This window comes from Vanacampus margaritifer, chromosome 6 (assembly GCF_051991255.1).
Source record: "Vanacampus margaritifer isolate UIUO_Vmar chromosome 6, RoL_Vmar_1.0, whole genome shotgun sequence".
Lineage (NCBI taxonomy): Eukaryota > Metazoa > Chordata > Actinopteri > Syngnathiformes > Syngnathidae > Vanacampus > Vanacampus margaritifer.
Genome location: NC_135437.1, coordinates 25,465,378 through 25,493,100, shown reverse-complemented (window position 1 = coordinate 25,493,100; position 27,723 = coordinate 25,465,378). Strand labels below are relative to the sequence as shown.

Below are 27,723 nucleotides of genomic sequence, written 5' to 3'. Positions count from 1 at the left end.
AGTCATAGCACACAATATTCTGTCTGCCTTGAAAGATGAGTGAAAATGCTTGAAACTGGCAGGCACTTTTAGGGGTTTTCTTTTTGGACAACGTTTGGCAGTAAAAAAGTTAATTATTGCACCTCTAGTTCAAAGCTTAAAATTATTTTAAACACTTCTAGTTGTAATTACATATGTGACTTGGGCCGGCATCCGCATCAATATTAGTTTCTCATTTAAAAAATAAATAAATGCACATGGGGTCATGTTGTGAGTTTATTAAACTAACATTTATTAACAAGACGGCCTGTTAAGAGATGCCACACTTGTTAATTGTAGCAGCAATATGCCATAGACAAATACAGTAAGGGCTTCCTCTCGAGTCAAACGTGGCAGAACGAAACTGAAAACAGTACCATGTCCAACGAATGACAAATTCAAGGTCCTGTGCAGCAGCAGTCAGTTGTATAAATGCTCACATGCACCAGTCATTCTTGACAACATATAAGAGCCATGCGACTAGAAAGAGAACAGATATAAAATCAAAACATGATAAGACAAAATATATGGTGTCACTTCAACAGAATAAGAGGTCAAACATAAACCCTTCCTGCAAGGTTGATCACTCACAAAAGAAGCTGATGTTGAGGCAGACAACAATGGGAAACTGTAGCGCTACAACAGTGCAATGACTGAATTACAAGAATGGACATACAGTAAGGTGTATAATGTAATTGACTAGCTTGTGTATGTGAGGAAAAAAAAAAACGGTGCTGCTCTCCAAATTTGGTCAGATAGTTAATATAGACGCAGTGATCACAGCTTTACTTAAAACATGTGTGGCATAGCATGCCACGCTTTGTCAAGTTGAATCCAGAAATATATTTGAACATCATACAAGTAGCCCTACTTTCAGTCATCTGAAGTGTCACACATGAAAATAAAACACAGACCGGTTTATTGCATGACAAAGTGGAAATGTCCAAAGGCACTTTGGACAAAAGCAGGAGTGTCCAGGAATTCCGATCCTCTTATCTGTGGACCCCTTCGTATATTTCAAGCATGTGACAAGAGACACATTTCGTCACGGATCATAAATAGCTGTTATTATAAAACCTTTAACAGCCCCAAAAGGATACCGGTAGGAACAATGGCAGCATGGATACATGGAATTACATTACATAGCTTGGCTGGTACTCACATCTTTGGCCGCATTGGTTTCAGTGACTGAATGGTGCACAAACAGTATGGGTGTTATTTGAACATTTCTCCTCCTTCACAATGCACTGAAACACAAAAGGCCTTCATCTGCAACTGTATCTGTAACAGATGGTCTTACAATGCAATGAATTAATTTCATGACGATGAATGGTGCAATTTTTCAAAGTGAAATTCAACCAAAATACAAGTCTTGAGACATAGTCTACCAATCTATCCGAGAGCTGGAGTGGACCTGTGAGTTTCACCTTCATCGAAATAATTAATGATGAAAGTTTGGTGAAGACCCCATTTTGTTCCAGCGCTGGTTCAACAGCTCTGCAGTGAGACCGAAGTCCCACAAAATCCCACACAAGCCAGCCATTCCCGTGTAGTGTGTTTTGTGCAATGTCAACCGTGCACTCAACAACATGAGGTAACTAACTGAAGAACTCATTCAAATGTCTGATCACAGTACAGCAAGAGAAATTTACCGCCATCATAAAACAAGGGTGACAATGACATGGAAAAAACGGGCCATACTTGAACCATAAATGGAATGCTTGATGACTGCATAATAGTATCTCTTAATCTCTGAACGGGTAACTGCCACTGATATAATATGAATTAAAACTGCTTATTATAAAGCAGACCACAAGTATGGACACAGTTGCACATATGAACAGAACAGTTACATATTTCAAGTTTAAGTATGTAGGGGAATAATGTTATATATCAAATACTGCTGCTACAGCTGCTGAGAAATGTCTGACTATACCTTAATAGTGGCTGGCTATTGTAGCCCCCCATCAGTCCTGAGTATTCACCTCTTCTAATATCACACAAAAAATAAACTATATTATAGCTTTCATAAGACAGATGTGTGGTGATCCGCTGAGCCGTTGTCTCATAATGTCTATTGAAGTGCAAGTGTGAGTTGCATGTGTGGGTACTGCAATGTTTATAAACCCACAAGGACTGTGACAAAAATTTCTGCTCTGAGGGAAAAGTGGGAAGGGGTGAGGTTAACAAATATAGGAGAAGCATCGCTCCATTTTTCTTTTCTTTTTTTAAATCAAAGTTCAATGTAACAAAAAGAACAACAAAACGTCAGTTCGGTGCAGTTTTTTTTTTTTTTGCATGACTCCCATCCTGTCTTCAAGTGTAGGTGGAAAACATAAGCAGGACTCCCAAAGCACTGTTTGTTTCAACAATGTCCTTTAGAAATAATGGATTTGCCAACTGTGTGAGGCCTCACAGTCAAATCATCATTTTCCATGGCAGGCAGATTGCAGTAAGGCTTTGGAGGTACATGAACATCCTCCAGAGAAAAGCCGTAGTTCCTCATCAATGGCGACAGAGGTACCTGTTAAGAAGAGTCGTTCACACAGTTTATAAGCAGGCTTGGGGAGTTAACGGAATACATGTACCGCCGTTACGTAAGCAGATTGCAAAAAAAAGCATTCCATTACAGTTACAGGGGGAAAAAAACGTGTAATCAGATTACAGGTACATTTATTAAAAATGGGGATTACTTCGAGGGATTACAATTTCTACGATAGAGTGCGAAAGAGAGTGCGGGAGAGAGAGCGAGAAAGAGAGAGACAGAGTGAGAGAGAGCGCGTGCACGCCCGCGCGAGTGGGACCGTTGCTACATGTCGGGGAGATGGGAACGAACAAACGAACAAACTGACTAGTCGTGTCCTCCACACGCGGGCAGTTTGAAAAAGCTTCACGGACGGGAGGAGGAAATGGCGACCGGTATTCACTGGAACTTACTCAGAGCGAAAGTTTGAGCTAAGAGTCCAGCGGTATGCTACGCGCTGTAGCTTCTTGCTAGCTAGCCCGCTAGCCTACAACCATAATGTGAGTTACACCTTACGCCAATTCACTATTTAAACATCATACACTACATATACACGGCTAAACTTGTGACTGGGATAAAAGTTCATTTTGCAGTTGATGTCACGCATCGTCATCCTCATTGGATGACTCTATCTATCTATGAGGTGTGTTTGCTTTCAGTGACAGTTCGAAAACAGCAAATGGCCTTCAATCAATCAATCAATAGCCTACATGCTTTTTAATTACACTAGGATTTTTGCTATTTGTAGAATGTCCCTATCACCCGCAAATAGCAGGGGCACATTGTAAAGAATATATATTGTGGTGATATTTATTTGTATTTTGTCTTCATGAGCATACTCAATATTGGAGTAATCCAAAAGTAATCCAGTTACATTAGTTTAATATGATGGTACTTGGATTACGTTACCAACTACATTTTTTAGCAGGTAACTTGTAACTGTAATGGATTACATTTTAAAAGTAACCCTCACAACCCTGCTTATAAGATTGATGAATAAATAAAATATCAAACCTGACAGATCACTCCTGCCATCGTCTCGCCTTTCAACTGTGGATTCTATAAGGACCAGTGCATCTCTTCAAAGTCCTCTCCTTCGCCCAAGTTGGAGTCGGTCTCCAGGAGTCTCATGATCACTGCCATAGCTGCTTCGTCGTTGCTAAGACCGCCAAGGCCCGGTTCAACCACACTGTCCAGGTCGAGCTGCGAGTTGGCCCCTGTAGCGGGTTCACCGAAACAACAAGGTTATTGAGGTGCGTTGACCATTTCTAAGGGTATGTTTACATGACAACAATGCTGTAAATACACGTCAGACTTAGGTTTGTCACACTTTTTATTATTACAGTATTGTTCATTCGATTTGACATCATCATTGCTTTCCTTAAAAAAAAAAAAAAAAAAAAAATTCTTTCTCTTTTTTTAAAAAAAAAAAATATACATATATACATACACACACACATACATATATATATATATTTTGTATGTGGGTGAGCATGTGCATGTGCGTGCGTGTGTGTATTCATCAGTTCACCTAAAGCCCATTAAAAAAAAATCCCATACTAATAATATAATATAATAATAAATTGCCAAATGCAGAAACATCAATGTAAATTATCACGATGTAGTGGCTCTCGCTAACAGACAGAATTTGTTTGTCACACTAAAGAAGAAACTACTGTGAATCATACATTTTACTTTAGTAGACAAAAGACACAACAAACACTTTAATATTTATAAGGCGATTCTATCTAATAAAAAAAATTGTATAAAAAGGCAACACGGCAAATATATATACATTTTTGTTAGAAGGTCGTATCTTCAGGCAAAAAACGTGTAAATGAATGAATATTAATTGAGTAAAAAAAAAAAAAGTTGTTTAAATGACCCCCAAAACAGGATTAAAGAATGTACCCATGAGTGTCTCCCCTCCAGGAAATAAAGCTGCCTGGGAGTGATCTTCTGAGTTGGACTTTTCTGACATCTCCATCTCTGTCGCATCCCCATTTGGCACCTAGACAGCAAAAGACATGAAAGTCAAACTGTAGTTTGCATATGGCCCACAATATCCTCCTACCCATCCATTATGGGCCAGGAGTTGTAAATTGTTTTGTCATGTCGTAATGGCGGTGTCGGGAAGGACAACCAAACGTGTTACCTCGGAGGACTGGACTACGACTGACTCAAGGATCCTCAATCAACACACTTCTGCGTAACCATAACAAGCTTCAATTGATCATGAGTTTATTGATCTTGAGATTATTTTCGTTTTAAAATGCCAGTTGTTTTGACTGAATCTGCAAATCTAAAAATAAATAAATAAATTAAAAAAAACATCTGAATTGTGGAATTAATTAACTGGTTTTCAATGAGAGGATCAGGAAAGGGTGAGCCTTCTTATTTGGTCGGAACGTTTGCAGCCGGGTATATGACGGATTCCTGAAACAAGTGGAGGATTGTATGCTTGTCCATCCTTTGTGTCAAAAGTGTCAAAGACATATACAGTACATAATTGGAATTCCCAATTACAGGTATTTTTCTGTTTGGGGTTGGCAGTTCTGCCATTTATCGCAAAGTTCGGGCAAAGCAGTTATTATGACAGAGGGCCTGAATCGTGTTACTAAAACTCAAGCGACAACTGAGCTCAGTCAAAAACTGGATGCGATTCCCGGAATTATTTCGCGAAATGGATAACAACATGGCACAGTTGACCTCAAAGTTGACCTCAAAGAAATGTCAATAACGTCTAGTAATTGATGACCTGAGCGGTCCAGGCAGCGACCTAAAGATGACTGAAATTCAAGTCAGCCTGACCTAAAGCATCTGTTTTTTTTTAAATTATTATTATTTTTTTTATAAAGCTACTGATGTAGAATATTCCATTTCGAATGGCTACTGCCACCTGCTGTCTAAAAATTAAACTGCACACACTGTTCTTCACATACACGCCACGCACATTATGTCACATCTGCAGACAGGGCGTGGGAAATTCTAACCCGAATCCAGTCTGAAAAGTATTGGCCAGAGGCTTGCAGGAGTACCCATTGTGAACAGCTACGGTGTTAATCTACTAATTAGAAGGCATTTCAGTCATAAATGCTCATATAAAAAGCTTTTTGTAAAGTTATTTTGGGGGAAAAAGTTCCATATTGCAGCTTTAAGGCCTTGACGGAGGTCGTTGTCCCCCCCAACGTTTATACAATCCGAATGCTCGAGCTTCCTTCCTCTTCCTTACCCCTCTTGTCCTTTTTGTGATTTAGGCCACTGTCAGGACTCACCGAGGTCATCTCCACGGCAATGAGACGATGTGTTTTGATGAGCCGGCTGAGACCAAGACAACACGGATGAAGAGTATAAAATGGACTCACATTGTTGTTGACTTGGCTGTGTGTAGTTGCGAGTGGAGATTTGTCCAGAGGCAGACTGAACGGGCTGACATTACCACTGGAGGGTGACGAGTTCATCCTAAAGCGGGCGATATAGGCAGGCATTAACATGCGTGAAAAGAAAAATATAGACGTCAAGTACATACTGTGATGATTCCTCACCTGTTTAAGTCAAGCAGCTCATTGGCAATCTGAGTCCCGATGGTTCCAGCATATATCATCGTACCAGGTGCGCTAGAGATGCCTGGTATAATTGGAAGAGATTTCTTTCCATCCCCTAAAATAAAATAAGCGATAACAAAACATGTACCACACAGTACAAAAGCTCATTTGAACTGACCTCCTGAAGCCTTAGAAGACTGTTCCGTCATGTTCCCTGACCGACTTCTTCGACTGTGATCGTTTCTAGTGAGAGCAAAGAGGATCTTTGGTGAGGCGGCTACATTTGTGCAATTAACATTAACGTGCGACGCATCTACTTACGAGATGACTGTATTTGTTGACACGATGTATTCCACTTCTTTGGTCCATGGGTTTACAAAACTAAACCACTGACTTTGCAGTGTGACAAATGAGCCATATTTTGTTTTAAACTTGTAGCAGTTTGTTTCTATTTTCTCTTTACTTCGCAGCACTGGAAGAGGGAAGGACAGCCAGAATTAGAGGAAATGAAAACGTGTTGCCATTTACTCCCGTCGAGGTAGCGAGAAGAAATTGAACTTACCTTTTCGATGACGGTCAGCTAAATGCGGTAAGTCGTCTTGATGGAAGTACTCATAGCACGAAGTACCAAGCAATTCTTGGGGAAGGTAACCAAGAATGGTTGTTGCTCTGTGAAGTATCATCCATTGTTAGAATTGGAATAGCAGTGTAAAGGCCTAGCTAGATACACCAATCCGACGTCGGCCAAATGTGACCGACGCCTACCCCGTAAATACACACCGCACCAACTACTATTATTACTAGTAATTCCCCTCCATACCATCGGCGGCGGTAGTCATTATTCCCAAAGGCAACCGGAAACCTCTTTACAGGGGCGGGATATAAAAACGTAAACAATGCATACCGGTTACTTCTTCTCTCAAAATGTCCACCCACATGAATGAAACCCTCCGGCTTTTTGCACAGTATCGTATATAAAAGAAAACCCTTCCTGTTATATCCAGTCGCGCCCCCATGTCATGCCATAGTTTGGCTTTCATATCTTTTTCGGTATACCCTTTAACGGTAATATCATACAATGCCGATCCCTCTTGAACCAAAGAGACAAAGTCATCTTTCCGATTTTCTGTCCAGACAGACATTGTACGTTCAAATGCGGAGGTACACCAGGGTGACGATGCGCAAAATGAGCGGGGGGAAAAAATGGCCCAGGCTTTCCATCAGTACTATTTATCCGCGTTCGTCACTTCCTCTTCATGCACCGTGCACTAATATGCTAGCTAACAGCCAATCACAGTGATCAAATGTCCCGACACCGATTCAACATGTTGAATTTGCTGAAAACGTCCCTTGACGTATTTCAACTCGATCTGACTTTACGACAGTAATTTATACACTGATCAGACGGCCCAACGCTGTCCAATTCCCGACATCAGATTGGTGTACCAAGGCCTTAAAAGCAATGACGTATATCTCAAATACCCAAAGTGAATACTAGGGGTGTTAAAAAAAAAAATCGATTCGGCAATATATCACGATATTACAACACACAATTCTCGTATCGATTCATATGTAGCCAAATTGGTTTTTAAAGATACATTTGATGGAAAAATGTCTTAGGGTTAGGTTTCACACTTTAAGCATGGAAACATGTTAAATTAATGGAACATTTAGCCTTAATATTTTATTTCAATACTGTTCAAACATGAAACAGATTCCAACCTGTTTGTTAAAAACAGTGGCTCACAGTTATAATCCTGAAGTACATTTTCATACAAAGCTGACATTGTACATGTACAAGTTTAATTAAATTAAATTAGTATTTTCTAAATTTTAGTTGAAAAAAAAAAAAATCGCAATAATTGACTTATTGATTCGTTTTAAGATTAATCGAATCGAATCGTGATACAGATCGAATCGCAAGGTACTAGGCAATTCACACCCTTATTGAAAAGTGGCTAATTTGTGAATATATTTGAATTAAAAAAACAAACAAACAAAAAAGACACACTTGAACAATGTTTCCCTCTCAAAAGAATTGAAGCGCTTCCATTCCAGTTTACCTTTGATCAACAAAGGTGAACTTGCCATCCATGGTATAGCGGGTGATGAACTCTGTGGCTTTGACCCGAAAATCTCCATTAACTTGGCTGGACGAATGGCAGTGGATGCGCCCCACCGCGACCAGACAGCTGAAGTGGGAGCTATCTTGCTTATCTGCGTCACCCTCGCCTTCTGCTTCCAGCAGACTGGAGTGCCAGCTGCGCATGTAGCCTGTGCAGTGCACCGTACAGTACTTCTGCGACTCTAAGCACACACAGATGTAGATCAGATTGAAATAGGACATCAGGGATGTGATTTGACCAAAGTGAAATTATCTGAAAATTTAGCCGGGGGTCTGGGGGCCGCTGGCACCCAGCTAGGTCCAGCGAAGCCCCCCGGAGCTCATGGGTTTTCCGTGTTTTTAAGTACTTTCAATGCACTCACATGACAAAGAAATAGACAAAACAACAGCATAAATTTTCAATGTATATTGAACTATCCCATATAAAATGGCAGTTTTAGTCAACTCAAAATCAGTCACATTCAAAAACATTGGACTGCCTTTGCTTTTAAAAACTATCACTGAGAATATCATCATATCTAACTAATGTGATTACTAAGTTAACACATAAATAATGTTGAAGAGTTCAAATTTCATGAACAAATAATTGTATCATGACCAAATGAAAAGTAACTCATATTAGAGCATACCACAAATGTCTTTGTTATAGCAGAAGATGTTATCTGTCGGAGTCATGTGCATACACAATGAACTACTAAAAAAAAAAATATATATATATATATATATATAATATATATATAGATTTTTTTTTGGGGGGGGAGATAAAAAAAGCGGAATTCCGCGAATTAGCGGAAAAATCACATCCCTGGACATCTTGATTAAAAGTGCTCGGATCATCGGCTACCCATCGTTTCAGTGATCAATACCTTTCATTGCCGATCACAAAACGGATCACCTGCAGCGCGCGTTTTGCGGCCTGCAGGCAACTACAGACTAGCCTGCATGTTGAAGACCAAACCAATAAATGTGATGTCTATTTGAAATAACGTCCTGTTTTTGTATAAAAAAAAGGATAGAAATTTGGATTAAAATTTTTTTTTTGATTAATCAATTATGGAAAAAAAATAAGATTGGGCGAGTACCAATACCAGATATCGTATCATGCCAATACCAAATATTGGTGGTCTGGTTTATACCTGGCCTTATTTCAAGGTATTAGTACTTGTGACAGCAATTCCAGTAACCCTCTTGAGGCCGTTTCACAATCACAAACTAGAAATCAGAAGAATAGAAAATTGCCATTGATTTCATGAAATTTGAAGGAAAAATGCTATAAGAGATCTCTCGTAGGTCTTACTTAAAAAAAATAAAAATGTTTTTTTTAATGTATCAAACATACTAGTTGTATCGGTACTTAGTATTGGTATCTGTGATGATTAAAGAGATGAGTACACACACTGGTATCAATCTGGAAAAAAAAGAGCAACTGACCTATTAATCGATTATTAAAATAATCATTAGTGAGCAGCTCTAAAATAGAAAAAATGTGATTGGTATTGGAATTAGTATCGGCCAATCTGAACGTATCGAAATCGGCAGCATAAAACCCTGATCAGAAAACACAGTGTCTGGATTTTTTTTGCACATACAGTGGTACCTCGGCTCACGAACGCTTCAGCTCACGAACTTTTCGCCTCACGAACATTAAATTCGCGAGCATATAGTCTCAGCTGACGAACTAGTTTTCGGCGGACGAACCAAATCACGCCACACGAGAAATCACGAGAAGCTGACGCACGCTCACGGCGTCCCAGTTCGTCACCCCCCCTTTCTTTGAGTGCGGACGTGGTTTGTGTTTGGTAGACATTTTGGACCATTTTGGAGTGTACTTTTGCTATCATGGGACCGAAAAAGACCCCACCACAGGCTAGTGTTAAAGCCTAAGAAGACATTAAAGAAAATTACGGTCGAGCAGAAGAAGGAGGTCATCGAAAAACACGAACGAGGTGTGCGTTTGTGTGACTCAGCGTCCCGGGTATTATCGCCGAGAAAGCACGGCAACTTCACTCGGATATCAAGAGGCAACCTGGAAGTTCATAATGAGGTCCTCAACACAGAGGATTTGATTCGCCTTCAAGAGGACAAGCAGAAGGAAGCCATTCAGGAGTTGTCATGTGAGGACGAGGAGGAGGAGATGGCTGCAGCATCAAGACCATGTTAACTAAGTGGAGTGATGTGCAGGCTTTTATCGAACAGTACCATTCAGAAAAGACTGTGGCTATGAGAATCATCAACATGATGAATGATAATGTGATGCCTCAGTTTTGTAAGACCTTACAACTCAGAAAGCAACAGGTGTCAATTAAGAGGTTTTTAGTCAGCAACAAGGATAAAGAGTCTCCTAAGAAGCACACCGGAGGACTCTCCTTCCAAACAGTAACTCCCTCCCTCCCTCCTCCTCCCACTCCATTCCATCAAGCCCTCAACTACTGTACCATCACAAAGGCAAGTTGCAAGTTTTGCAAATAAAAACACTTTATTATACAGTACAGACGCTCCCCTACTTACGAACATTCGAGTTGTGAACAACGGTACATACGAACATTTCTGCGCGTACAGTATGTCGAAAAATGTTCGGAAAGAGATGCTGTAAGTTAGATTTTGTAATGCGCGTAGTGCTTCTTTCCGCCGCTAATACCGACGCTTGGCGCTGTGAGAGCTCATTGGAGGCTGAGCAACGTGTCGAGAAGGAGGAGGAAGAAACGCCGGTCCCCATGAAGCAGGAAATAACTTTTGAAGCCGATTCCAGCGACGACGAAGAATCTCTCATGATATAAAATCCTCCTCTTCCTCCATCATCTCCTTAAGCATCGAGTACATCTTCCAAAAGTAAGTTAAACTTCATTTTATTTATCTTATTACGTACATGTACATACTGTGTGTGCGTGTCTCTCTCTCTCTCTAACATACGTAGTACAGTACAGTACTGTACGTATTCTCTCCATTTTATTAAAAGTTTTTGTTCAGTACAAACCAATGCAGGTTACTTGTACAAGCCTTAAACATACTTATATAAACCTTCAATATACTTATATAGGCTTTAAACATAAATTATAATACAAAATATAGCACTGAAGCAACTTACGAACAAATTCACCTTACGAACGATCGTCCGGAACGTAACTCGTTCGTAAGGTGGGGAGCGTCTGTACAGTGTATTTCTTTAATTACAATACAATAGCACATTTATTATACATAAAATAAGGTATATTTTGTGTAGTTTTAAGGCTTTTTTCGTAGAAAATTGTGTTTTATGGGGACCTGGGAACGGATTATTCTCATTTCAATGGTTTCCTATGGGAAATACTTGTTTGGAAGACAAACTTTTCGGCTCACATCCTCTCTGTGGGAACCAATTAAGTTCGTGAGCCAAGGTACCACTGTAATGATAATTTTGATGGCAAAGAGGCTACACTTAAAGGGATACTTGACTGGCTACCAATACTGTCCTGCTCTGCTGAGACGACTAATAGAGTTTTCATTTCTATTTGAAAGAACTACTTCATGTGCAGTTAAAACAACCCATTTGTATGATGTCACCGATATTGTTCAATGTTTCCCAATAAAACAAGATTGGAACACTGAAGGTATATGTTGCCTGTAATGAAAAAAAAAAAAAAAATCGGGATCGGCAGGTCAGACTTTTTAAAAGATCGGGGATCGGCCAGAAAATTGTGATCGGTGCACCCCTACTAAGAATCGGTCAAAACAAAACAAAATGACATATCCGCTCTCCCGGGTTTAAAGGGAGGAGCGGCTTTAACGGTAAAAGCGTGGTCACGCGCTCCCGGCCTTAATTGTGTAAGGCATTTATTGTTCACAGAGTGAGGTCTTAAAGCTAATGAAAAATGAGGATGCTATTGTTGTTATTGCTAAACTCTTCCCTCTGGGAGTGCTCGAAAAGGTTTACAGAATGATGTCATTACCTTTCTTTTTGGAGGTGCTGGCCTGCAATTCCTTCTCCTCATCTTTGACAAAGTTTTTGTTGCTCTTCATGCGGCAGTAAAAGGAGCGCCGTGCGCCTGAACACAATCGTGTTGCGCCCACTGGGAGGTCAGCCTGGACCTGCAAACCAGCTGTAGGTACGACAGTATCACGTACGGCATGTTCTCACCCGCGCGCAGGCGCGCACACACCCCAATTTGAAAAACAGGAATACAGTAATTGCTTTACTTTTTGCATCTATTAGCCGTTCCCGCGGGTACAGTTCAGAGGCTGAGAGCTGCTCCTTCACTTTACCAATGTCTTTAGGGTGGACATAATCAAAGAAGCTCTGTCCAATCAGTTCCACCTGCAGGGAGAAGACAGAAGTTTGAACATGACCTACAATGGTGCCTAAGAGGTCATAATCCATACCATAGTTGTAATTCATAACACAGGAATAACAGTGATTACAGATTTCATATCCCAGAGCACACACTATGTAAATCTAAAAGTTAACGAGAAATGGAAACAGAAGTCATGAGAATGATTCATTTTCATTTAAGATAATACCTTTTCATACACATACCAGGCACTAGATTATGACAACTTGTACAATAGGATATCCAATATAAGAGTTTCATCATTTTTTTCTCCCTTTACAAAAATATACATTTTTGATTGACACCATCAATAATTAATTCAGTAATGTTTATTATTGTGGTTATTAGGGGTGTGAATTGCCTAGTACCTGGCTAATTCGATTCATAGGTCACGATTCGATTAATCCCGATACGAATCTATAAATTTGAATATTGCGATTACTTTAAAACTCTAATTTAGAAAATACTCATCAGTAAACTTGTACATGTACACTGTAGTATTTGTATGAAAATGTTTTTATTTTTCTGAAAATTCAGTTTGCTGTCTGTTTCATGTTTGGACAGCACTCAAATAAAATATTAAGGCCTAATGTTCCATTAATATAACATTCTTCCATGCTTAATGTGTAAATCTGAACCCTAAGTAAGACGTTTTGTTAAATAATCCCATAAAAAAAATAATGTTTAAAAATCGATTCGGCCGCATATTGAATCGATTCGAGAATTGCGCGCTGTAACATCGCGACATATTGCCGAACCGATTTTTTCTAACACCCCTAGTCTTTATTTATAGTTTGCTTTGAAGTAGAACTCCAAACAGAACACAAAATACAATAATAATAAAGCTCTTGTACTGGATATCTTTGCATTGTTGTGGTCATTATGTTGTTACTGGTTGATGATGTGTACTCTTTGTTTTAAGTGTGTCACATTTAGCATGTCAAGAGATTCACATGCTGCAGATAGAGTAAAAAAAACAAACAAAGAAACGTAAATGGAACAAAAAAAACAACAAAAACCAAGTGTTACCCGACTATAATTTAATATCTTCGTGATGGACTCAGAGACAAAAACAATTTTCCCACGGTCACAGCCGACTACAAACAGGAACCCATCTGCAGCCTGCCGACAACAAAAAAAGAGAAAATCTGAAGGATGTGGTGCGCCACTGTGATAACATTGTCACGTGTGATAACATTGTCAAAACACTAGGACCATTTCAGAGAGACTTACAGTATATGAAAAGCATTAAAGCTGCTGAATTACAATTAGTGGTGCTCCGATCGATCGGTGGATTTCTGTGTAAAAGTACGTGATCGGCATATGTCGATCAATGCCAGTCACAAAAATTGATTACCCGCATCTCATTACTTTGCAGCTTGCAGCCAGCTAGAGAGCGGCCTGTGTGCAGCGAGGCGCCTCTTTTTTCCTTAACATTGCACGGGTGCGCGGCAAACCAAACCAAACATGCTGCCGCGCGGATCTTTGATGTAATTTGAGAGTGCTGCTAATCAATGCGATGGCCACTCATGGATGATCATCATCACAATCAGCAGCGTGAAACCCTGATCGGAACACCCCTAATTAGAATTCAACATGTTAGTTGAAATCAAGTCGGACGGCAGGTATTTTTTACCTTTAAGATAAGGTGCTGGAGCTCCTCATCAGGTAGGAATGAGGGTTTGTAGTTGGCGTCAGAAAAAGAGCTTGCAGAACCTGAAATGCGGCAGAAATCAAAATCACTCCAAAATGAATGTACTCCTTCATTGCGTTTTCATTTCAGAGCCCGGTGGCAATTGACTGATATGAAACAATTGTAATACACTTTGTCAGCCCAGCTCCAATTCCACCACTTTCCCCTTTTGTCAACACTGCATGGAATCTGGTAGGATTGCGTGAGCACACACTTTAGCACTCGCTGTTTGGGATCTTAGTGAACACTAGGGGTGAGGGGTGTCCCCCCGCCCCCCAAAAAAATCTATTCTCATAAGAATCGCGATTCTCATTTAGTACGATTCAGAATCAATTTTAACTCTTTTACTGCCAAAGACGTTAAATGACGTTCTGCAAAAACCTACGGAGGAGCGCCAAAGACGTTAAAAGACGTCCTCCCATTTTTATTTTTTTTTTTTTGAAACGGGTGCTGGGAAGGCTTGCGGAGCTCTCCTGAAAGTTTTAAGCAGGTCTCGTGAGCCTAATGACTATTTTTGGCCCCTAGAGGGCAGCGATGACTCTCTTTTGACAAGATCGGGTGGGCGTCAGTAGAGGCGGAGCTAGAGCGTTGAGCAGGAGATCAGAATGGAAAACAAAGGAAAAATGGCGGCCGGCCGCGAGGAGCTAACGCCAGAGCCGTTTTTTTCAAAGACCAAAAGCATCGCTAAAAGAGCACATTGTTGATGACGATGATCATCATCGACGATGAAGATGATGGTGACTCCGTGGTTGGAAAGCATTGACGCGGCAGTAGAAGACGTTAGATGGAGCTAGATGGAGGAGGGAACGGGCAATGGCGAGCGTTTGCAAGCAGCTCTACACTTACAAGACAAAAGGCATCGACCAACGCTAAAAGAGTACATTGATGACGATGATGATGAAGCTTGACGGCGAAATTGGAACCGCTGACGCGGCGGCTATGACGGTGTCGTAACGCGGAGCGCAACCGAGCACGCACAGGCGGACGTTCGATCGGACGACGGAGAGTGCCCCGAGTCCAATGCATATTCATCGGAGGAAGTGTGTACAGTCTGCTACTTGCTTTTTATTCCCCGGAAAAAAAGCCCAATTTTGTTTATTTCCATTTATTTCCATTCAACAGTGTAACAATTTTGCCAAATTGTTACACTGTTGAATGGAAATAAACGGATTTTGCAAACTAAAAACACTTTCTCATTGTTGGTGAAAGCGTTTTACAGAAGTAAAGCACTATTTAGGTGTTTGTGGCATCATTCATGGACAAAAAGAAGCGTACAATTCACTAGAGTGCATGAAATAACATTGTTTCACAAAAAGCTCTTTTTCTCCGTTTTTTGTTTCAAAACAGAGAATTTCGGTGAAAGTAACCATTTTCTATTGTTGATTACTGAAGAACGGAATAAGGTAGAAACAAACTTTTTTTTCTGATGAAAGATGAGAGTCCAATCTTTCATTTGGTCGGGTTTCCATAGTCCAAACACAACATTTTCTGTGGACCTTGAAAGATCACTCAAAATGCTTAAATCGGCTGGCACTGGCGACAACCCGTTTTTGAAAACGTCTGGCAGTCAAAGAGTTAAATGTCCCAAAATCGATTTTATTTAAATTATTTTATACTGTCTTGCCTTTGTCTGTGTGTGCCTTTATTTGGAGCGCTGTTCATGTTGTACCCGGTTTGGCCACTGAGGGGCAGTGTGGTTCCACGCAGTCTAATACACTGTCAAGTTGTAGCCACATTAGAGAGTAGAAGGGAAAAGTCGCAATCAAGTTATTCCAATAAAAGTAGTTTTTTTGCAGCGTGGAGCCGTTCTTTTGAGTGATAAAAGTGCCGCGAGTAGCGCGCTAATTAGCATTAGCAAGTCAGACTGGAGTAGATCAGTACAATTCCTTGAACATCTATAGATTGTAGCAAAAATCATTGTCAATCAAATCATTTTGAATCAAAAAATCGCCAATCAAAAATCTATTCTGAATCGAGTCGCGCACCCCAAAAAAATCGGAATCTAATTGACTTTTGAGACATTCAAAGATTCCCACCCCTAGTGAACACACTTCTTTTAGTTTTGTCTTAAGCCCTATGATGGCCTGCAAGCATCCTGGCATTTTCAAAGGCTACCGGTCCAGAGCGCAAGTGTCAGAGGAAGCTCCTGACCCTTCAGGAGAAGATAAAACTCACGGGTATGCTTTGTGAAGGTTGAGTTACATGCAGCTGTTGTATTGAGAATGCTGTATTCCGTTCCCTCTCAGCATGATCTGGTCAGGAAATTCATACTTGAGACATTACTTACTGCCATCTCTCTGCAGTCATATCATATAGCACTTCTGGTATTAGTTTTAGGATTTTCTATCCTTTTTATGCTTGCTATTTCATGTGTGTGGTTAAATATGTTTACAATGTGACATTTTTCCTGCGTATAGGAAGGCTAAAACTAAATAAAAAATACTCAAAATATGTATTTATATGGTCTCTCTGTATCAGATTTTCACCAGTGGGTCAGGAATGGAACCTATCCACCACGTTAAACGTGACTTCTCTGTAAATCCTATGAATAAATTTAATCCAAAATATAATTATTGTATATTTGTAGAGAATCGAATTTATGTGTCATTAATGGAAAGGGTCAAGCAAAACACAGCGGATGTGGTTTCAAGTCAAATGTGGTACCTCTGAGGGATTTGAGGTGTTGCACGGCCATTCTGAGCACAGTCAGTTTGTCCAACTTCCGAGACATTGGGTTACATGTTGGAATCATGTCTGACAGCTTGTCAATGAGCGTGTTCATTTTGTCCCGCCTTCTCTTTTCAATTTGGCTGTGTGGCTCTCTGCAAACACAAACAATCATATTTTATTTTCACAGCACATTCTACATTTTTTATTTTTTAAAATACGGAGTAAAAAGTGGTGTTTGCTACCTGAAACATTTCATTTTGGCATGTTGATCATCTCCATCTGAGCTGTGGGCAAGAAAAAAAATGTTTGAAATTTGAAATATTGCGGATATGTAATGTAATACAAAACACATTTGTGGTCTATGTTCAGTGCGGTAGACACATCGCCACCAAACGGCAGTGACTCATTGGCACAGCCTGAAAAGGCAACATGGGTCCCCTTCCTATGGGCTCACCACCGGTGGGAGGGGCCAAATGGCTTGGGTGCATAGTGGGGTGCCTGGCGGGCCTGCCGTGACCCGTCCTGCTGCGTTGGGGGCGCGGGCCGTGTTGGGGCGCTCCTGGGTTTGCTCTCCGGCCGGTAGCCTCTGCGGGGCCCGGGGGTTGTCCCTTGGCGCTGCCGTGGCTTGGGGGGCCCTGGGGGTTGTGCTTGCTCTGTCCTGGCCAGGGTCGACGGCTCCCCACTTTGGTGGAGGTTTTCCTGCATGCCAAATCTATCGAAATTCAAACACAATCTTCTTCTTCCTCTGGTCGTTGAATCGGTGGAGGCTGACGTCTGTGGATCTCACTCTGCTTCATCTTTCCTTCCTTCCTTTCCTCAGTCTCTCCTTTGGTCTCTTGAGGTCTCCCTAATTTGTTGGAATTTAGATGTTTCTGGGGTTGGTGAAAGACTCTGGTTGGTAACCCGGTGGGTAGTAGGTGATGCCTGGTCGGTGCTGGATTTTACTTTCCTTTCTTTTCTTTGATCCTTCTTCGGGTTTCCTGACAACCTCACGACTCTAGCTGGATTCTGAAATATTTGTTTAGTTGAACGGTATGGGATTTTTAATAGGTTTTAGGTGAACTAATGACTAACTAATGACTCACACGCACGCACACATGCACACACATACAAAATAAAAATTTGAGAAAAAGAAAAAAATAATCATGTTCAAACATAAGGGTGTCCATATGTGCACTGAGTGACTTTGTAGTTGTGTCATTGCATTCGCGGCCGCATGTTTTGGACACTCGGGTGAAGAAAGAGGCGGAGCTGCCAAATGTTCAAGGATCAACATTGGCCCGGATTTCACTTGCTGGAGTGAGCGAGTTAAAAAACGACGCTTGTCCTCATAGGAAACGTGGTCTTCCTTCAGACATAACAATATCGATTTTGTCCATATGGCGTCGCCATAATCAACGTAAACTGACATTTCTTTAGTGTTGCTTTAACATGTCCCTGTAGGCAAATTATTTTCCATCTTTTCTAGGTGTACCATCATTTTTGTGTGTGTTTTTGTAATGATTCTGTAGAACCACAATTCTAAAGCAATGTCTGTTTTTCATTGGCCAATTTCCAATTAAGTTTAATTCAATATAACTTCCGTCAGATTTAAGTTATTTGACCAATGTGGCCTTGCAGAATAAACTGGGACTCATTATTTCACAACTTCTTTCTTCAATAAATATGTTTTTTTTTTTTGTCATGAAATAATAATTGGAACTTATATGATTTTATGATATTCTAAATTTAGAGGACCAGTTCGGTTTGAGGCAGGTCCCATGTCCTAAAAAGGCTAGGACCCCTAATAACATTTTGACTTAAAATCTAGTTTAATCACTAGTATTATAGGTAGTAACATGAAGCATGTTTGTTTATTACTTTTTTATTATTTCTACTTTTGTTCTATCTAATCAACTTTTTAAAATATATTTTTAAAGCATTTAAAGAAGGGATGCCCAAGTCTGATCCTCGAGAGCCCCTATCCAGCCTGTTTTCCATGTCTCCCTAATCCAACACATCTGAATCACATTATCAGTTTATCGACAAGCTTTGGAGAAACCTCATAATGACCCTGATCATGAATCAGGTGTGTTGGAGGAGCGAAACATGGAAAACAGTCTGGTTAGGGGCTCTCGAGGACCGGATTTGGGTACCCCTGATTTAAAGCAACACACACCATTTATTATAAATTAACCAGCTATTCTGCAAAATGGTTAATTCTCAACTCAGATCCTCAATTTATGTTGAGTGATTATGAATTTTATAGTACTTTTTATTGATATTTTAATGTTTGTATTAAGTACAGTAGCGGACATTTTTTGGAGTCACGTGATCATCGTGACGTATCGCGTATTGTAAACATGCATAGAATAACATGGCTGCAAATGACTACAATGAGACTCACGATTTATTGCGTCCCCTCGGCGGTCATCAAAGGGGAAATTATGAATATTGGCTGATATATCAAGGTGTTTTTTAGCCACCAAAATCCCTTCTCGGTCAGGCTCTAGTGTATACTGTAATACATTCATACATACAGGGTTGGGAGGGTTACTTTTAAAATGTATTCCATTACAGTTACCTGCTAAAAAAATGTATTCAGTAACATAATCCAAGTACCATAATATTAAAGTAATGTAACTTGATTACTTTGGATTACTTTGACTCAAATACCGAGTATGCGCATGAAGACAAAATGAAAATAAATATCACCACAATATATATTCAATACAATGTGCCCCTGCTATTTGCGGGTGATAGGGATCACGGGCAGCCTACAAATAGCCAAAATCCTTGTGTAATTAAAAAGCATGTAGCCTATAGATTGGTTGGTTGATTGATTGATTGACTGAAGGCCATTTGCTGTTTTTCGAACTTTCACTAAAAGCAACCACACCTCACAGTTTAGACACAGACAGACAGACAGACAGACAGACAGATCCAATGAGGATGACGATGCGTGACATCAAGTGCAAAATTAACGTTTATCCCAGTCACAAGTTTAGCCGTCTATATGTTGTGTATGATGTTTAAATAGTAAATTGTAGGGAGGAAGATTTGTTTGGAAGGAGTAACTCACATTATGGTTGTAGGCTAGCGGGCTAGCTAGCAAGAAGCTACAGCGCGTAGCATGCCGCTGGACTCTCAGCTCAAACTTTCGCTCCTTCAGCAGGACGAGTAAGTTCCAGTGAATACCGATCGCCATTTCCTCCTCCCGTCAGTGCAGCTTTTTCAAACTGCCCGCGTGCGGAGGACACGACTAGTCAGTTCGTCCGTCCCCACCTCCCCGAAATGCAGCAATGGTCCCATGCGCGCGGGCGCTCTCTAGCTCTGTCTCTCTTTCTTTCTCATCGTAGAAATTGTAATCCCTGGAAGTAATCCCCATTTTTAATAAATGTACCTGATTACATGTTTTTTCCTGTAACTCTAACGGAATACAGTTTAAAAAAATTTTTTTTATCTGATTCGCAACAGCGGTACATGTATTCCGTTTACTCCCCAAGCCTGCATAGACACATACTCATATGTTCACACGCGCAAAACCTACTCGATTTGGTCCTCTTCCATATCTGCATTGCTGATGGGGGTCAATCTTGTTTCCCTAAGAAGATGAAGATATTAAAGTAATAATAAGCATCACTGGCAGCAACTTGAGAAGAAACAATGTTAAGAAGAAGCAAAAGTCATACTTACTGGTTGTCCACACTGCCCTTTCGTTTCCGGGGCATCTCCATGCTCAAAGACATGCCAACCATCGAGGAAGGAGTCATCAGGCTGGGCATGCAGTTCATTTGGTTGTCCTCAATCAGTACATCTTCTGGAGAAAAAGATAAATAGAGCAAGCTGCAGGTGGATGGAATTGTTGGCAGTTTAACCTCCCCCCAAAAAGTTGTAGTAGAAAACCAGAAATCAAATGACTGTTAAGTCATACAAAACCTTTCAAACCTCTGCCATCTTTTTGATTGTTTAATCTCAATATTATAGTACCTTATTTTTAGACTTGTATGACTAAAAAAAACAAAACAATCAATTCTGATAATTGGAATCTGAAATCAATTGAAGTCCTGGAAATGTATTATTGTGTTCAACCTCAGTAGAGCTTGTAAGAAATATTTTGGATCACAATGCCCACTGGACATGATCTATCTACTCCACATATTAGGGAACATATGGATCATGATTATAAAAGTGCAGATATCAATAACATTGAAGATATAACATTACTATTTCTGTGTTCATCACAGACAATTTACGTTTTACACGATCACATATGTGTTACTGGCAAACAAGTCAATACACTTTCATTGATTTCTACAGACGCTCCCCTACTTACGAACATTCGAGTTACGAACAACGGTACATACGAACATGTCTGCGCGCATGCGCGCATGTCAAAAAATGTTCGGAAAAAGATGCTGCAAGTTAGATTTTGTATTGCGCACCTTTTTCCGAGTACTGTAGTGCTTCTTTCCGCCGCTAATACCGACGCTTGGCGCTGTGAGAGCTCACCCAGCATTGGAGGCTCAGCAACGTGTCGAGGAGGAGGAAGAAGAAGAAACGCCTGTCGCTCATAGATAAAGCCATCGCACTCTTCGAGCAGCAAGACCCAAATATTGAACGTTGCACAAAGGTTGCAAATCAATTGAATGATGCCATACAGTGCTACCGCATCATTTATGATGAAAAAAGAAGAAAACTGTGCAATCGTAGTTAGATCGCTTCTTTCGGCCAGTTTCTAGTAAATCCTCCAAGGAAGGTACTCATCAACCCTCATCTTCTTCTCCGCGACCCTCAACTTCTTCCTACATTGAAGTTACGGAGGAGGAAGTAACTTTTGAAGCCCATTCCAGCGACGACGAAGAACCTCTCATGATATAAAATCCTCCTCTTCCTCCTCCTCCTCCATCAAATCCTTAAGCATCGAGTACATCTTCCAAAAGTAAGTTAAACTTCATTTTATTTATCTTATTACGTACATGTACATACTGTGTGTGTCTCTCGCTCCCTCTCTCTAACATACGTAGTACAGTACTGTATGTATTCTCTTTAAACATAAATTATAATACAAAATATAGCACTGAAGCAACTTACGAACAAATTCACCTTACGAACGATCGCTCGGAACGTAACTCGTTCGTAAGTTGGGGAGCGTCTGCAGTTTCAAACTGACATTATCTCAGCCCCTGAAACATTGTCTACCCTGTTCATGTTCTCTAGACTAGAGCAATGGGGTCATCTCGGCTCTAGGTTACTGTAAATGACATTAAATCACCTGCTGTTGTCCCGTGAGGATTGGACAGCTACTTTACGTTCAATAGCTCAGCATTGAGCAACATCTATTGCTCAACATTCCGTGCATGCATGGACTCTATTCTCAAATTCCCTCCAGCTGAAAATACTAATCATAGTTTGCCAAGCGTTCAAAGAAAAGCTTGCATGTGAGAATATTATTAGCCACAGATGTCGATGAGTGAATGCAGGCACCGCTAGCGGGGTACCTAAAGCCTAGCTTCAGTGATTGAGGCGCTCACATGCTACACATGACAATTATGCATACACTATGCTCCCCTCTAATGGCTGATGTTTTAATGGTTGAATTATTTTTTCCAAAATCAACCCATCCATGAATCTTCTATAGCATAGGTTTCCAAAGTGAGGGGTCGCTATTACAAATTGTATATTGGGAGTATTACTTTCAAAAGGTTCCAAAACATTGTGTGTGTTTCTGATTGGTGTCATGTTTAAAATGTTCACAGCTGTTTTGACACTACTGTTTAGATTTCAGAGGTTTTCATTAGATCCCATTTTTCTTTTCTTTTTGCCCTTTCTGCAAATGCTTCTTACTGGCTAAAATGTCAGTTGAATATTACATGAAACCTCACATAAGGACTTGTGTTTTGGTGTTACTGAATTACCCTCCCCTAGTTTGAACGAAATGCACGTATTTGGCAAGCGTGTGCTACCATGACTCACAAGTAAGTCGGTCAGAAATGTGAGAGAACAGAACAGCACGAGATCAACCAAATGCAGCAGATATCCCGGACATCTATTTTTAGCTCTTTTCCACACTGTGACCCAAATAGCAATTAACAGATCATCTGCTAGATAACCAGGTTGCAGAAATGACTGGGCATCCCTACGTGCATAATCCTGGTCACTACCTTGTGCGTTCATAAACACGCTCATTCATTAAATCCTTGAATGAACATCTGCTGTATTTAAGATGTATCTGCCGTCTACAACTCTACACAAGCCCACTTTGTCGGGTAACATGGTTAACACACACAAGTTAGTAGCTTTATACAAAAATTCACAGCATTTTGACTTGAGGTGCAATGATTAATTGACTAAATAACAAATTGATTATCAACTTAACAATAATTATTATTTATAATCAATTCATTGTTTAGTTACCTTGTTTAAAATGTTCAATATCATCAGTATTTCAGCCTCTCAGCAGTAGATATTAGTTGTCCTCCATGAAAGGTTACTTATTTTTTTTGCATCCCCCCCCCCTTCTAATTAAGACATTTGCAAAAAACTGCTTACTTTGGAAATAAATGATCAATGATTTTCTGACCAAAGCAGTACCTGAGAATCATAATTAATTTATGTTTGTGCATGTTCTGCAATTTGCACTGCCAATTTAAAATAATGTCCAGTTTTTTAATAGAGGGATGGAAATTAATCCCCCCCCCCTGATTTTTCAGTTTTAAAATTTAGCATGAGTTGCAGGCAGCCCTAATTGACATTACACTACCTGCCCACAGTCAATTAAACAAATGATTTCAACATACACACGTGTTAAAAAAAAAAAATATATATATATATATATATATAAAAAAAATCTGCTATATATTGCAATATCATTCTCGTATCGTTTCAATATGCGGCCGAATCGAAACATAGAAGAATGTTATATTAATGGAACATTAAGCCTTAATATTTTTATTTCAGTGCTGTTCAAACATGAAACAGACTGCAACCTGTTTGTTAAATACAGTGGCTCAGTTATCAGCCTAAAGTTTCAGAGAAATAAATACATTTTCATACATATTTTACAGTCTACATGTACAAGTTTACTGATTGGTATTTTCTAAATTTGAGTAAAAAACAAAGCAAACACAATAACCGATGTATAGATTTTTATCGGGGTTAATATGTATTGAATCGTGACCTATGAATCATGATATGGATCGCCATGTACTAGGCAATTCACACAGTAGCTCAAAAACATTTTGAGATGAGTGCAACTGAAGACATCATGCTAGCGTGAATGAAATTGTAACAACTCAGTTATAGTCACAGTAAAACCAGCAAACCTGAATAACGGGCTTAGAATCAACTGAATGCGCCATGCAAAATGCCAAATGAAAACGGACCAGACTAAGACAACGTGTCAAGACAATCTACAGTCCTACGGAAGTCTGACGAAGAAGACAAGTTACCGGCAGAACGGTAAGAGTGTGACAAATGCAAAATGGTGGTAAAAATGACATCATCAACCATACCTGTACACTTGGTGAAACAAAGGCGCTTTACTTCCAAGTTCTTCTAACACTTGAATTCCATTATAACACTACACTCAACAAAAATATAAACGCAACACTTTTGTTTTTGCTCCCATTTTTTATGAGATTAACTCAAAGATCTAAAACTTCTTCCACATACACAATATCACCATTTCTCTCAAATATTGTTCACAAACCAGTCCCCCACAATTGTCTTCTTTTATACACCGCTCTACGCCGACAGATCTCCTTGCATGCCTGCATGAGTGGTCTGCTTCTTCGTGTGATGTGCAACAAAAAAGACTAAGATGTGTGAAATGTATTTTCCCCTTGATGGATCATAAGTTTAATAAAGTGAATTACATTTGATAGTTCAACACCGGTGCTGGCTATTTTACAGTATACGTATTTAGCAGAGACTGAGTCTTTCCTATAAGCTGAATTTCAAGTTCTATCATCAAACTTTCCCTTGCTGGTAGCCTATGATAACCAATTATTTTTGCCGTAGAAAGAGAAAACAATGTGGAAAAGTCGCGTAGAAATCAGTGTTTTCAAGTTAGGGGTGCTTAGCGAGTGGCAACTTAAGATGGCCGCCATGCATACAAGTAGTTCCTGTACTCAAAAAGTTCATTCCTTGTGAATAGAGGATGCACAGAACGCAGTTATCCACGATATGACCAAATATTCAGGGCAGAAAGGGAGTAACCCAGGGGTCTTATTTGGGTTTTTGCACATGTTTACATAGCCTTTTAAGACATTGACATTGACACAGAAATAATGCTAATACATAAACTTAGTCAATCTTGACAACGGAATGTAATCACCTTAACAAAGAAAGAGCTGTTCAGCATTTCTTAGTTGTGAACACACACTACTGCTACTGTAATATTACCATCCCTTCAAAACACCATGCAAGAAGCATTGGTGCCTTCAAAAGAGAAAAATAGGGGGGATGGGGCGGGGGGGCAAATTATACATTTGATCTTAGTTTCAGCAGGAAAAACATTTAGAAACTGTACTTAATATGTTATATGCAATTCAAGATATGACTTAAATTCCTTAAATTTGTGCATTTTGTACGAGATAAAAATAAGCTGTTGAGCCTTTCACAGGATTATGTGAGAGCCTTTAAGACATATTTACGAGAGATGGCAAATATTTCCTGAAGGTGGGCAAGCTTAGTCAACGTTCAGCTTGACAGCGAAAATACGTTTCTAACGTAATGTGTAATACATTGACCATACCATTTGCAAGTCAGGCAACCTGAAATCGTCATGTAATTTTTTGCAGGGGTTCTTACATATTGCTTTCCAGTAGTGTAAAGCTTACTTTAAGCCGGGCGGTCGTCCGGACCAGTAATTGAATAAAAACGACGAAACAGTTCGATGGAGCACATTTGATAAATGTTAGGTTAGGATTAGGGCTGTTTAAAAGACAACGAGATCGTAATGTCAAACTTCACTGGGCTATTAGAGTGTCGATAAAAAGCTAAAATGGTTACTTTTGAAACACGATAAACAGGCCTTTCTACAATGCTAAGCTAACATTGGCTTGTTTTTGCTGGTCTTTCAGGCTGCTCATGGAAAACGCTCGCCTTTTGTTTCAAATGTAATTATGGCAATTGGAAGGCCGACGCGGATTTACTACACACACTACTCTGGAAATATGAAATATAGTTAAGCGTTGCATAATGAGTCGCAAAGACGACTTTGCTCTACTGATCTACTGACCTACTTTCAGCGATAGCGCAAAGTTACGCTCACCCGTTGCGGAATAAACAAGCGCAAACAACAACGCTTATCACACTCAGCAGAAAAATATCAGCGCGACAAATTGAGCCTGAGGGTAGACATGATCAACGTTAGAGAAATGCACTCAACAAATTACCTTCCATTTCGCCGTCCGCTCTGTCACCGCCGCCAGCGGCAGTATGCGTGGCCGCCATGGCTGGAGCGGGTGCGCTGGGGCCCTGGACTCCAATGCATAGATGAGGCTCGAATTACGTCGGAGATTGCCGTTTGTCTTTACCAAGACGAGGATTTAGACAATGAAAGATACATCGTTTTACAGGTGTCGTGCTTTCGTACAATGAACACAGAAGGATCGCCTGTATTGTGGACAGTTTGGTAGTGAAAAAGCGCGGAAGAGATGGCACTTGTCTCCTCCTACCCGTGTTCTGTCGGATCATCACCGCCGCCGTGTCTCCCTGCTGTCACGACACTTTACAGGCAGTACAGTCCCACCATTCACAGAAATTCATTGTTTTATTGTTGTTCAACGCACACGCGGTCCTAATTATGACTTGACAACGTAAGCTTTAATTTATTCGTTGCGGACATTATAGCTGGACAAGGATTATAGATACAGATTTAACAATCAACTGCTGACTGCTACTCGATTAAAAAAAAAAACTTGTTTTGGAATATGTCAGCTGGAATGAGCTCTGGATTGCGGTATGATTAGTTATATTATTATCAATCATAAATTAACATTATTTCACTGCATCGAATTTAAGACAAGTCGAGCGCTTTACACCTACAAATACAATTTCACTTGCGTTTCTTGTACCATACTTACGAGAACAAAATTGTCACTTGATCTGTTTGATTTTGGAAATCACATTTTCATTTTTATTATTCAATAATTGCGAGACAAATGAAGTCACGTCCAATGGCAGCACTCTTAAATAAACTATCAGTCACGTCCAATGGCAGAACTCTTAAATAAACTATCAGTTCACAATTTAATTACTCCTTTAAAAAAAAAAAAAAAAAAAAAAAACTAATGTTGGTCAGAGTACGTACTGCAGTGGCGTCGAGGTCAACTCTTGTAGAGGGCTGCATTAATCCCGCAACACTTCTCACTCCGACCACTAGATAGTGTACTAGTACTGTTAACAAAATGGAATGGTTAACAACTGGTGCTTTTATTACTCTCGTTGTCTTTAATTAACATGAATGTAATTATGACCAATCAAATGGTTTTCCATTAGATAGTAGAAGGTACAGTAAATCTGTATCCATATTCATATAATTGCACAAGTCATGGCTTCATGCAGGTTATACAAATCCAGGGTTGTATTCAAATAAATGCAGGCTCAGATTTTGCATCAATCAAGTCAGTTTGTGAGAAAATTAATTTACCATTTTTGTTGAGTGGTGTGTTGTGAGATGTTTCTGACGTAAAATGGATGCCTTCCTTGACTCAATAAAGGTTGGGAAACACTGTTTTACCGAATCACGTACATAGATATTTATTATGATGCACTTTAAACTAGAACTGTAAATATCAAAGAGAAATAAATGCTCATAAAGCCAAGAACAACATTCCCTTATTAATACAGTATATAAA

At 39.9% G+C, this 27,723-nt stretch overlaps 1 protein-coding gene across 3 annotated transcripts; it reads right to left on the bottom strand.

Annotated features, from left to right (window-relative positions):
* Positions 1 to 247: 247 nt before the first annotated feature.
* Positions 248 to 26,570, bottom strand: bmal2 (basic helix-loop-helix ARNT like 2). 3 transcript variants are annotated; one of them, XM_077569441.1, is made up of 18 exons: positions 26,260 to 26,570; positions 20,555 to 20,678; positions 20,409 to 20,462; positions 17,122 to 17,163; positions 16,874 to 17,031; positions 14,153 to 14,232; positions 13,546 to 13,638; positions 12,386 to 12,503; positions 12,139 to 12,288; positions 8,151 to 8,394; positions 6,650 to 6,756; positions 6,409 to 6,559; positions 6,266 to 6,330; positions 6,088 to 6,202; positions 5,908 to 6,004; positions 4,454 to 4,553; positions 3,557 to 3,759; positions 248 to 2,542 (listed from the first exon to the last, which is right to left on the bottom strand). In XM_077569441.1, the coding sequence occupies exons 1-17, from the start codon at positions 26,315 to 26,317 to the stop codon at positions 3,602 to 3,604; spliced, it is 1,914 nt and encodes a 637-aa protein (XP_077425567.1). In that variant the 5' UTR covers positions 26,318 to 26,570; the 3' UTR covers positions 248 to 2,542; positions 3,557 to 3,601. The 3 variants fall into 3 exon arrangements, with proteins under 3 accessions (XP_077425567.1, XP_077425568.1, XP_077425569.1); XM_077569442.1 differs by having other exon boundaries at positions 20,555 to 20,675; XM_077569443.1 differs by lacking the exon at positions 13,546 to 13,638.
* Between the last annotated feature and the right edge of the window lie 1,153 nt (positions 26,571 to 27,723).

Bases quoted from the DNA above. Each gene is read 5' to 3' on its own strand.
- bmal2 (XM_077569441.1), bottom strand. From the start codon at position 26,317: ATGGCGGCCACGCATACTGCCGCTGGCGGCGGTGACAGAGCGGACGGC. The intron at 17,032-17,121 runs GTAGCAAACACC...TTGTGTTTGCAG, and splicing joins GCCAAAATGAAATGTTTCAG to AGAGCCACACAGCCAAATTG. The intron at 14,233-16,873 runs GTACCACATTTG...GCCGCATTTCAG, and splicing joins ACACCTCAAATCCCTCAGAG to GTTCTGCAAGCTCTTTTTCT.